An 11,867-nucleotide genomic window follows, 5' to 3' on the forward strand; every position below is an offset into this window, starting at 1 on the left:
TTAATCTGTGAAGGGAGTGCGTGTGTCTGTAAAATGGAGCTGAAATTGGTATTCAGTGACACACAGCTGCCCACAGCAAAGAAGACATCTAAGCAGATTTTTTCAAGCAGTGAAAAGGAGAGGGAACTTGTCATTTTTAATTAACCCCCAGGTCACTCTCACTGTGGGCCTGCCCTTGACAGTGTCTCAGCCCAGACACTTCAAACTAAATTAAGAGAAAAGAAACAAACAGCTCCCCAACACAGTGACAGCTGAGGTTCTCCGAGGACAGGGACTGTTTGTCCAGCACAAGAGATAGGAGGATTGTTCATCACACCACGAACAACTCTTCTGTTTTCATCAGTTGTTTCATTAATGCAATATGCTATTTGTTTCTCCTATGTACAGTAGTTCCTTATCTATGCAGACCAGATCTCCATCGCTGGGACTAGGAAATGAGTAACACCAGTAACTCTGTCCGCTTGTGCAAAACACAGACATGTGCAAAGCATGAAGAGCAACAGCAGCAGCATGTCTTAGACTGATCCCCTGCCTCCTAGTCAGGCGTTCGTCATACTACAGCAGCTGTGATGAGGACATTGTTGGAGCTGTTCTTGTTTCCTGCTCCTCTCTTCCTCTGTCCTCCAGCGTGCAGGAGCTCTCACTCCTGACCATGCCTCACTGACTGAGGGAAGCCAGGGACCACCTGAGAAGGATCGATCTTTTGGCACTTGCACAGCTGACCTGGGATTTGGCAGAACAAGGGCTCAGAAAGAGAGAGGGTGAGCACCCATCAGAATGCCAGGCAGCTCTTTGATTTATCTTCAAAAAACTCTTAACAGGATGTGCAATTCAACTAAGACCTGAGCAAAGGTACTGAGAAGTCATAAAAACAGAAAATCCAGCATTACGGACATTTATTCTCTAAACGTGGCACATTCATTTCCTCAAGACACACTGAACGCTCAGCCTAATGGCTCCTCATACAGAGCCCAGAGTCAATACATTACTCCACTCCATTTACCAGGGGCTCACAGCTTAGTCACAAGCCGCAGTAATTTCATTTTTTTTTCCTCGTTGAATGCTTTTGCTTGGCTGAACCGCTTTGTCAAAGAAAGTCAACTCATCTGCAGAGCAGAAATGTTTGCAATGAAGTGAAGGGGCAGTGGAGCAGAAGGGTAATACTGTCAGCCAAACACATATCCAGAAGCTGCTGAAGTTGGGCATGTCAGTGGGTTTTTAAACATTTATGTTTGGTGCGGTGTTTCTTTTGCAGTCTCCCCCAGGCTGCTGCGTGCAAATCATCATGAATAATGTGGAAGGCGTCTCAGCTCCCCCTGCACACGTTCCTCCTGGGTGTCCAGGATACAGGATTGAAGAAGCCTTTAGTGTCCGTCATTTACTTTCCTGCCCTACTGGCTCTCGACCTCAGCATGAAGACCTGCCTGGCTCACTGTGTGAGGTCAAGATGACAAAGCCTGATTCCTCCTTCGCTCAAGCTAATGTGATCTTCATTGTTGAAAAAAAAACATTCAAGCATTTCGTTACCTGACATAACTGTGTCTCTCTGTCTACCGAATTCCTCCAAATGCCTGAGAGAGGTGTTGAGTTTCCATGTTAATAAAACAGATCTATCCCACATTTTCTGTAAAGCACGGGCCTGGAGAGAAGCTGCTGTAATGCAGGCTAGAGTTCCAGATGAGATGAGAAAGGATAGCATTAGGGTGTTTCTTCCTGTGTCTCCCCCATTACTTACACTTATATAGCACTTTTCTGGACACTCCACTCATAGCTCTTTATATGTAATGGAGACTCCCCTGTACCACCACCAATGTGCAACCCCATCAGGATGATGCAACAGCAGCTATAGTGCACCAGTACACATCAGCTATGATAGGGAGAAGAACAGAGTGATGAAGTCAATTCATGGATGGGGATTATTAGGAGGCCATGATTGGTAAGGGCCAATGGGAAACTTGGCCAGGACACTGGGGTTACACCCCTACTCTTGACCACAGAGAGTCAGGACCTACAGTATGGTGTCCCCATCACTATACTGGGGCATTACGACCCACACAGACTGCAAGGTGACTGCCCCCTGCTGGCCCCACTAACACCTCTTCCAGCAGCAACCTTAGCTCTTCCCAGGAGGTCTCCCATCCAGGTACTGACCAGGCTCACGCCTGCTGAGCTGCAGTGGGTTGCCAGTTGTGAGTTGCTCATTGATATGGCAGCTGGCTATGGGCAGCTCGCATTGTTGATGGTATTTATTACACAGTGACACATTATGTATACTGAAGATATTAAAGAATAAACATTATAAGCGAAAGGAGGCCATTTAGTCAATTCACTTGTTTGGTAGGTATTAGCTAATCAATCCATGAATCTCATCCAGCTTTTTCCTGAGATAATCCAGGGTATGTTGTTCAACAACATGTCTGGGTACTTTGCTCCGGACTGCTATAGCCCTGTATGTCAAACAAAGTTACTTCTGTTCTGAGATTTTTGTGCATTTCCTCATAGGTTCTATCTGCCTCTCCTGGCTGGTTTTCACTGTTGATATATGTCTGAACATTGTAAATAATGCTACAAATGTCCCCCTTTTCACAGTCGGTTTACAGAGGTGAAGATGAAGATCCAGTGAACACACAATCAAGGCACTGAAACCCTGCTTCACCAGCACAGACGTGGGTGGTGTTTCAGTGGTCTCCACTGTGAGGCTGACTGAGGGTGAGTGAGGTCGAGGGGGGATGGGGGGAGTTTCAAAGCTCATGATGACAACCACAGCAGAGAAGGCAAGGCTCATCTTACCCTCTGAGTATCCAGGACTTCCATTAGTAAGAAAATGCCCAGATAAGTGGATAGAGATAAATTTAAGCTTGGCTATGAACAGCTTCACAGAACTTCTGTGTGTGCATTTTCTGCTTCATTAACAGAGCTTCAGAATCCACATGCATTGGAATAACTGAGGTACTATCAAATTGATAACAGCCAAGAGTATCTGGTCTGGAATGCATGAAAATGAAAGATCATAGAGATTGTGACTGCTTAATTCTGCATAGAGGCTAATCAATTAATATTTATTCACAAATGTTAAAACAGCATCCAAATTTAGAAATGTTAGCTTCTCCGAGAATAGATGTGATGATCGGGCACAGTTTTAGGGTGGGGTCTCTTGCTGTAGCTCAGATACAGTCAGAGACAGCCTGCTGAGCCAAAGCAGAGAACGCTTTCGACTGTAAAATCAGCCTGGGGTCATGGGAGGTAAGGATGGATTGATGCCTTGTCTTTAATCTCTGTCTTTGTCCTATTCTTCCCATGCACAAACGCTCTAACTCACATGTTTCTAATGACATGTACTTCCTGTCTTGAATTTCTTTGCTTTGCCCAGTCCAGAGTAATTTTCCTCTGGCTGGTATGATGTATATATTTTTGCTGTGAAATGCAGCAAGGATTAACTTCCCGCAGGCAGGCGGTTACAATAATTGATGAGCCTGTTAGCCTGCCCTGCCATTCCTTGGAGAAAAAGGCGGTGATTTCACACAGCTTCGTCAGAACTGCGTCAGAAGCAGAACAGCCGTGGGGAGCACAGAGCCGAGCCGACGCCTCAGAGGCGCTCAGAGCTCAACGAGTGACCGTGCAAGAAAGTACGACAGAAGTGCTTCGGGAAGATCACGGAAAAAACAACCGAGTTTTTAATATTATTTTAAAAAGAATAATAACAAAATATTTCGGTACCTTTATATGTAGATTTTCACATTTCTATTTGATCGACAAATTATAATAAGAATCCATTTTCAACTGAAAGGCAGGCATTCGAGGGCTGAGTCGCAGTGAAAGCCGGAGCTGTCGAGGGTACACTCAAGTGCTGGAATACAGGAGTGTGCTTTCAGCACCTCGGACAGAGCACCACGCGTCATGGCGCCAGTGATTGCAGAGGGAGCGCAGTTCGGTAAGACCTTTGATTTTCTTCACGCGCTATGCCTTCCGACGGAACGTAACAGGCTATCTGGATAGAGATTGCAGTTTACAATAACAGTTTACAGCGAAAGAAAAAGAATCGTTTCATTGTGTCTGTAGGGAGGCCACATTGAATGAAAATAATACCATTGAATTGAGTTCTAATTGCAAATTCCAGCATTTTTATATTTATTTTTCATGGCGTAATAATCGTATCAGCTATTGCCTTTATTTTCTGTATTTGTCATTAAAAGAAATCCCCCGTAAGTAAATGAGACGTATTCAGTTGTTATTTCATGCTGAGGACAAAGATAGGCAGATGACATGTGTTTGGATGAAAACCAAGGTAATTGGTAGATTTGTTTTGCTGCGGTTTTGGTTTGTAGAAACATACGCTGCTTTTCTACTCTTGGAAAGCACGATTGGAAGAAAAGAATTATGTTTTTTTGTCTGTTACGGGAAGACCTGCAGCAAGTAGGATGTGGATTCTGGTGTGGCTGCTGAATCCCCAGGATCGTGCAATTCTGAGTCACTGTAGATTCCTGCCCTGCTGTGTTACCTAGACCAGTGGACACGCTGTCTGCTTCTGCAGAGAATCTTCTGGGAGGGGGAGGTGTGTGAGGAGGGTGGAAAGACAGAGTAGCACATCACGACGTCTGACAATGCTGCTGCCCCAGCCTGGGTGGTGAGGGCTAGACACATAGAAGTTGATAGGGGAAAGCAGAGAAGAGAGAATCAGTGAGGAAGAGTGTAAACAAGGGTTAAACACACACGCACAGAAGACTCAGGGGACCTGTTTCAGACCAGTTGTGTTCTACTGATGTGTTGATTTCTCAGCTGCATTAACACAAGCTGCAGGCAACATGAGCCACGCACTGCACTGACGAAAATGGTTAATATCTTCTGATACATATAGACAGACGGACACCATCAAATGATGAATCATTTTCACTTCAGAGTGCCATTTCATAGTATACTCCATCTCATACGGATTTTCAAATTCAGGGCTCAACAGGGTATGGCGCAGTTTCATGTTACCTGACATGCATCATTCTGTACCTCAACAAATAAGAGGTACAGAACTCAAATCAATGTATTAATATGAATTTAAATCAATAATAAAATTTACAATAATATTCAAAAATTTCTATGAACCTCTCTAAGAAAGGTCTTAATACTAGTTGAAGTCATGATAGGGGAAAACAAAACAGATTGTGCACACAGGAACACACACAAACACACACAGAAACTGATGATTGCACATACAAACATGTACACAAACCAGCACTTACACACGCACGAAGCGACGCTTACACACAGATACTTGCACACACACACAAACCTATGCTTGCACACAGAAACTGACACTTGCATGCACACATAACCCAGTGCTTACACACACACACAAACTGATGCTTACACACAAGCCAATTCTTACACACACAAACATATACAAAATGACACTTAAACAGTTTCCTGAGCACTGCAACGCCACACTGGCTCTGTAGTCCCAGTTTGCACCTGCAGCCGTGCAGTATTCTCATGTCTGTTCTCTCCTGTGTTGTAGCCGAGGTCCCAGCCGCAGTGGGAATCATCAGTGCCTTCGGACTGGTCTTCACCGTCTCTCTGTTCGCATGGATATGCTGCCAGCGCAAATCAGCTAAATCCAACAAAACTCCCCCCTACAAGTTTGTGCACATGCTGAAGGGGGTGGACATCTATCCCGAGAGCCTCAACAACAAGAAGAAGTTCGGGGCTGATGAGAAAACAGAGTTGGCCAAGTCCACGCCCAGCCCTGCCAGCACCAAGACCGCCCTCCACCTGGACCTGGAGAAGCGAGACCTCAACGGCAACTTCGCCAAGCCGCACCCCCGCGTGCGGAGCTCCCCCGAGCTGGACATGCCCTCCCCGCATGGCTGCTTCCCAGAGGAAGGCAGGGAGCCAGCCTCCCCGGAGAGTGTGCCCTCCAGCAAGGCGCTAACGCCGGCGGACAAGCCCCCCGACCGAGAAGCGGGGCTGGGAACCCTTTTCTTCTCGCTCGAGTACAACTTCGACAAGAAGGCCTTCATCGTCAACATCAAGGAGGCGCACGGGCTGTCCGCCATGGATGAGCAGTCTCTGACCTCCGACCCCTACGTCAAGATGACCATCTTGCCTGACAAGAAGTATAAGGTGAAGACCCGCGTGCTGCGGAAGACCCTCGATCCCGCCTTCGACGAGACGTTCAGCTTCTACGGGATCCCCTACAGTCGGGTGCCCGAGCTGGCTCTGCACTTCATGGTGTTGAGCTTTGACCGCTTCTCGAGGGATGATGTCATCGGCGAGGCTCTGGTGCCCCTGGCGGGGGTTGACCTCTCGGAGGGGCGTGTCCTCATGACCCGTGAGATCATCAAGCGCAACGTCAGGGTAAATAGCGATTCTCGGGAGGGAGGGGGAGTCCGCACAACACTGTCACACAGGGACAGAAAACACGCAGTGATCAAACGCATTTCAGAAACAGAGCTTGTGCGCTGTAATGAAACAGAGACAAGATAAGCAGAGGAGGTTGTGATGGCAGTTTATTTAAGTCTCAGTATTCAGAAACCTTAGATGCAAGGAAAACATCATCACAGTGCATGTATTTTAGCATAACAAATAGTTGAGAATTCTCAGTCTTAAATATTAAATGAATATTAAATGAGTAATAAGTATTAAATATTAAAATAGTATTAAATAGAACCTATGACATTAGAACACACCTTTTTACAGAATGAATCATGGGTCCCTGGAACTAATTACCAAATAATTTTTAAGCTATTTTCTGCTTGGAGACATTTTTAATTGCAATTTCCTAAATAGAAAAGATGGATAGAACGGCCTACTCTCATACTGTATGATACCTTCTTCGATATTTCGCTATTCAAGATGCCATATATGTATATAGTTGTGTAAAAGTATTACACAACTAAGAGAATTAAGTGATCTTCAATTCACATTGATCTGAACCTTTAAAAATGTGATAGCCATAACACAAGGTCAGCTAAAGAAGAGCAGTCAATATGAAGGGCTGTGGTAGCTAATCCATCACATTTACAAATCAAATCTAATTGACTCTTTGTCAGGTCTTCTTTTCAATATGTCCATACAGTTAAATGGCTGTTTTGTATACTACAAAATACATATCAAGATCAACTGTTGGATTAAAACAAAACAGATACAACTTCAGTAAAGGATTGTTACAGGAATGTTTTGGCTTCAAGAGGGATTAATACAGAAATCAAATGAACAGTGTAAAGTGATTTTTTTTTAAGCTGTGTGTATATGTTTTTCTAACCATTTCAGAACAGACAGCAATATGGAAATTACAAAATGAAATCATTTTTTCTTTTACGTTGGATTAAGGTAAAATATAAGCGAGGGTGAACACATGTTCGGAGACTCTCCAAGAAGCAGATAAATGATTGGTGAAGAAATGAAAAAGATAAATAGCTCTGGAGAAAGGCAGCAATATCACACTGCACATAGACATGAGGAATACTGATATTGAAGGTGACGAGCTCTGGTTTTCATTCCCTCTCTCTGTGTCTCTGCAGAGGTGTGTGGGCAGAGGGGAGCTCCTGCTGTCTCTGTGCTACCAGTCGACCACCAGCACTCTGACCGTTGTGGTGCTGAAGGCACGCCACCTGCCCAAGACCGAAGCCTCCAGCCTCTCAGGTACAGCTCAGGATATGGGGTCCCTCGAGGCCTTCTGCCTCTTAAACCATCAACAGCTGGGAGGCAAGGAAAGGGGGAAATGACCACAGTTGAGACAGTAAATAAAACTAGGTGAAAAGCACCCAGGTGGACTGAAGATCAGAAAACCCTACAGAACCAGACCTCAGAGACGTACTTTAACCATCTTTGTCAAACAATAGCAAAATGTCTGATTTATATGATATGTCTGTGATAGGAAGAAGATATATCGTTTCATATATCGTGCTTCAGGCTGCTCACTTTTGTGTTCTTGGTTATCGAGACAAATGTCTGGCCTTCATGTGCCAGAGTGGCTGGTCCACCCTTCTTTTCGGTATTTTGACACAATGCTCAGACTCAGCTGTTTCCTTGCGTAGAGCTGGGTCAGGAGTGTGCATGTCGCTTTGCCAAGGTCAGGGTGCGCTGCAGTAAACCAGGAAGAGCAGCAGATTCTCTAGAGGAAATGCAGAATAAGTGATATAGTTATAAAGCAATTTCAAGAACTGGAACCTTCCATTAGAAGATGTAGGAGCTGTACAGCTGTTCAGCCTCACCTGTACAGACTGAGGGAAAAAATATCAGATAAATACAGGCTACCAAAGAACTCCAGTAAATTAATTCCTCTCAAAGGCATCCTTTGTAGCTTTGAATTTAAAAGAACATACGGTTCCCTTCTTTAGTGTTTAGAGTTCATTTTCACAGTCACTCTGCAGGGTCTCAGGGCTCTGTGTTAATGATTTCCACTTCTCTTGCTCAGTTCCACCTTGCCTGTAGATAAAACAGCCAGCTAGAAAGGCCTGTAGCAACACTACAACAAGCAGTGAGACTGCTGTATGCTTTTTTCTTTGTTATTAAAGAACCATACAACAGGTGATCAATTATTTAAGACAGTATTGGATGAATTTACTTTTTGTATAGATCATTTCAATAAAAACAGAAAATCAGTGAGAGGCTAGAACAGTTATTCATAATTATTTTCATACCAGCTGTCGGGTGGCCTCACAGACTAGTGAATTCAGAATCTAAACGCAGTATCAGTACTCTCCCCTCTTCTTGAAAGCAGAGACTAAGGGCAGAGAGCCCTGGCACTGACAATGGAAAACTGCGCATAATTTCCTAGCACAGCAGGGCCCAGGAAGCAGTGCGATTCATAAAGAAAGAGCTGAGCCAGGGGCACGATGGGCAAGCTCTGCTGCCCCAGGGCACAGTCACTGCCTGACTGTATTCAAGACCATGGGGGAAGTGCAGGCCTGGAGTACAAAGATTGTTTCATTATTTATCATTCTCTCTCCTCCTGAGGGGGGTTATTGAACATGTGATGCCCTGCCAATCAATCAGCAGGGAAACTGCTCAGACTGCATTGCACAGCGAGTGGAATCATTCCCAGCTTTACAAGCAGCAGAGCATTGAGTATCAGCCGGTATCAGGTGCTGCTGAGCTCAAGCATCCTGCCTTCATTTGAATACATTAGTATTGACAGGAATAGGAGGTTAAAATAATATTCAATACAGTGCTTTCGCGATCCATCGGTATCAGTAGGACAAGCGCCTTTGACTGGTAAAAGCGCATCTGGTGTGGTTTCTTCCCTGATCCATGACTGACGCCCCCTCTGCCCTCCCCCACAGACCCGTACGTCAAGGTGAACCTCTACCAGGGCAGGAAGCGGGTGTGCAAGAAGAAGACCCACGTGAAGAAGAGCTCCCCCAACCCCGTCTTCAACGAGCTCTTTGTGTTCGACATCCCCCCGGAGACGGGGCTCAGCGACACCAGCGTGGAGCTCCTCCTGCTCGACTCCGACCGGCTGGCCCGCAACCAGGTGATCGGCCGGCTGCTGCTGGGCGCCAACGCTGAGGGGACAGTGGGCGAGCACTGGCGCGAGATCTGCGACCACCCTCGGAGACAGATCGCCAAGTGGCACACGCTCTCCGAAGGCTAGAGCCGCCAACCACGCCCCCCCCCATTGCGACCGCTGCTGACCAGCCAGCCCAGGTCACGTATGCCAGAGGGAGTTAATTAATAATCGGCTCATGAATTATCCACATTATTGGGTTCAGCTCCTCAAAGAAGTGTCAGCACACCTGGCCATCAACGATCCAAAGACAGTCACTGAATTCTCAATAATGCCGCTTCATCTTCACTCAATACATCCTGACCTTGTACAGCTGATTGTCTGATTATTATTGTGAACTGTTCTTAGCAGGAAACAACAAGCAAAAAGCATCTTCGACTATACCGTGTTTGTTATTTTTTTATCAAAGCAATCTTTTGTTTGTTAATTTATTTATTGATTTCTCGTTTTTTGTATTTTTATGATTGTTTTGTAAGTACAAGTGGTATTTCACATTTCATGCCAATTGGAAAGCAGCCTAAATTAGGCTGCCGTTGGTCCCTGAGATACCCGGAGTGAGAGAGAGAGAGAGAGAGAGAGACGGAATGAGCAGCAGCTGTGAAGGAGAGGCTGCGAAACTGAACTGTTCGGTCCTCTAAACTGTGAGCACAGAGGCAGGTTGAGAATGTACATGTACCTGAATATAAACCATGTCCAATTCTGAGAACACAGCTGTCGCAAGTCGTGTGAATTACTAGTGCTGTCGTTTCACTTGTCTGAGTGGTGTGGGGTCAGTACAAACTGATTCCCTGGTGTGTTACTCACACATCACGTACAGGAAGTACATTCTTGCACAGGTATTCTTGCACAACCAGGTTTCATTTACAGTTCCCCTCACTTACAGTTAATTCTGCCCTGAGAATAACCTGCCTTTATTCTCCAAATAAAAGCCCTTCTGGCTGTAATGTCACTCACCATTGCTGTTCTCGCACCTGGGCCTCAGTTTTCTGGGGAGACTTGTGGTTTTGAAAACATATTGCCACAGGGTCCTGTACAGAAGCTTTTAGAAATGATTCTCTCTATAGCACAATGACTTGAGAGTAATCGTGACTGACATGACGCAGACCTATTTCCTGCCTACATACTGCTGCTCTCATGCAGTAAGTGGTAGTGAAAGGAAAAACGTATTGTACAGGGTAGAATAGGGCCTGTAGCACAATGCAGCTGTAAGGAGAGTGGGAGATTCAAGCACGGTCTCTCACAGCTGCTTGTGAACTCTGTTTACTTCCTTACAGCGTTTTTTGGAAACTCAAATTAAGAAAGGTAACTATGGTAAATTTGAATGGAAAACTATTTTTTTCCAGTACAGTATTCAATTTGGTAAACTCACATAATGTGCTTTCAGTATTTTTTCTTCTGATATAACCATGCTTCATTTAGGGTAATTGCACAAGACAATGAGCATAACACAGTTTCTCATAGCTTCTTTCCATTAGGACAATTGGGAATGCTTTCTGTTGTAAAATCCAGTATCTCCCCACAGTCTAGTGATTGTATGCACGGTGAATGATAAAACAACATGGAAGCACAGGAAAAGGACAGGATTTCCCACATATATATATAGGATTCAGTAATTATTTCTGTTAATTCAATACTTTCCTGCTGCTTCAAAACATGTAAATACATACCCAATAAACTGCACCAATAAATGGATTCTTTTCTCTCATGCCAACTTTATCAAGATTATAGTGCCTAGATGGGTTTAGATTATGGCCTGGTGATGCAGGGGTTAGCAGGGGGTTAGCAGGGGTTAGTTTTCTTACAGAATCCAGGAACATTCTGGTAGGTTAATTGTCCTGGTGGACGTGTGTGTCTGTTTGTGTCTGTGTGCCCTGTGGTAGATGGACATCCTGTCCAGGGTATATCCTGCCTTGCTCCTGTTGCTTGCCAGGATAGGATCCGGCTACCCCCGCAACCCTGTATTGGATAAGATTCCATTAGAAAATGGATGGATGGAAGATTGGATGTTCGGATTAACTGGTGTCTGTGAATCAGTGCTCTTTCAAGCAGATTGAGTAGTGCCTGCCTGTCCCAGTAAAAATGCTTAGCAAAACCTGCTTCTGGCTCTATTGCATCAGGAGCACAACTCAAGACCATAAAGGTAGTCACTTTCCTTCTTTCCCAACACTGAAGAAAACAGACTTCGGGGACTATTGTACACTCATCATGTTAGGAATAAATAGGCCTTCAAATGTTAAGAACAGAACTTGTATTTTCAGGGAAAGTTCTCATCCGGATCTTCCTCTCAGCTCCTGCACCTACTGATGTGGACTTTGGACAACTATGAAAGTACTGAGCTTTCTTACCTAGGTAGAAAAATAAGCAGTCA

General features: G+C 44.9%; 1 protein-coding gene across 1 annotated transcript; it reads left to right on the forward strand.

Moving 5' to 3' along the window:
• The first annotated feature begins 3,543 nt into the window (after positions 1-3,543).
• Positions 3,544-11,191, forward strand: syt4 (synaptotagmin IV). Its single transcript, XM_088909363.1, has 4 exons — positions 3,544-3,931; positions 5,507-6,345; positions 7,512-7,632; positions 9,276-11,191. The coding sequence occupies exons 1-4, from the start codon at positions 3,898-3,900 to the stop codon at positions 9,584-9,586; spliced, it is 1,305 nt and encodes a 434-aa protein (XP_088765489.1). The 5' UTR covers positions 3,544-3,897; the 3' UTR covers positions 9,587-11,191.
• Positions 11,192-11,867: the final 676 nt, after the last annotated feature.

Source organism: Atractosteus spatula, chromosome 1, assembly GCF_055471065.1.
Source record: "Atractosteus spatula isolate fAtrSpa1 chromosome 1, fAtrSpa1.hap1, whole genome shotgun sequence".
Classification (NCBI taxonomy): Eukaryota; Metazoa; Chordata; class Actinopteri; order Semionotiformes; family Lepisosteidae; genus Atractosteus; species Atractosteus spatula.

Bases quoted from the DNA above. Each gene is read 5' to 3' on its own strand.
- syt4 (XM_088909363.1), top strand. From the start codon at position 3,898: ATGGCGCCAGTGATTGCAGAGGGAGCGCAGTTCG. The intron at 6,346-7,511 runs GTAAATAGCGAT...GTGTCTCTGCAG, and splicing joins TCATCAAGCGCAACGTCAGG to AGGTGTGTGGGCAGAGGGGA. The intron at 7,633-9,275 runs GTACAGCTCAGG...CCTCCCCCACAG, and splicing joins CGAAGCCTCCAGCCTCTCAG to ACCCGTACGTCAAGGTGAAC.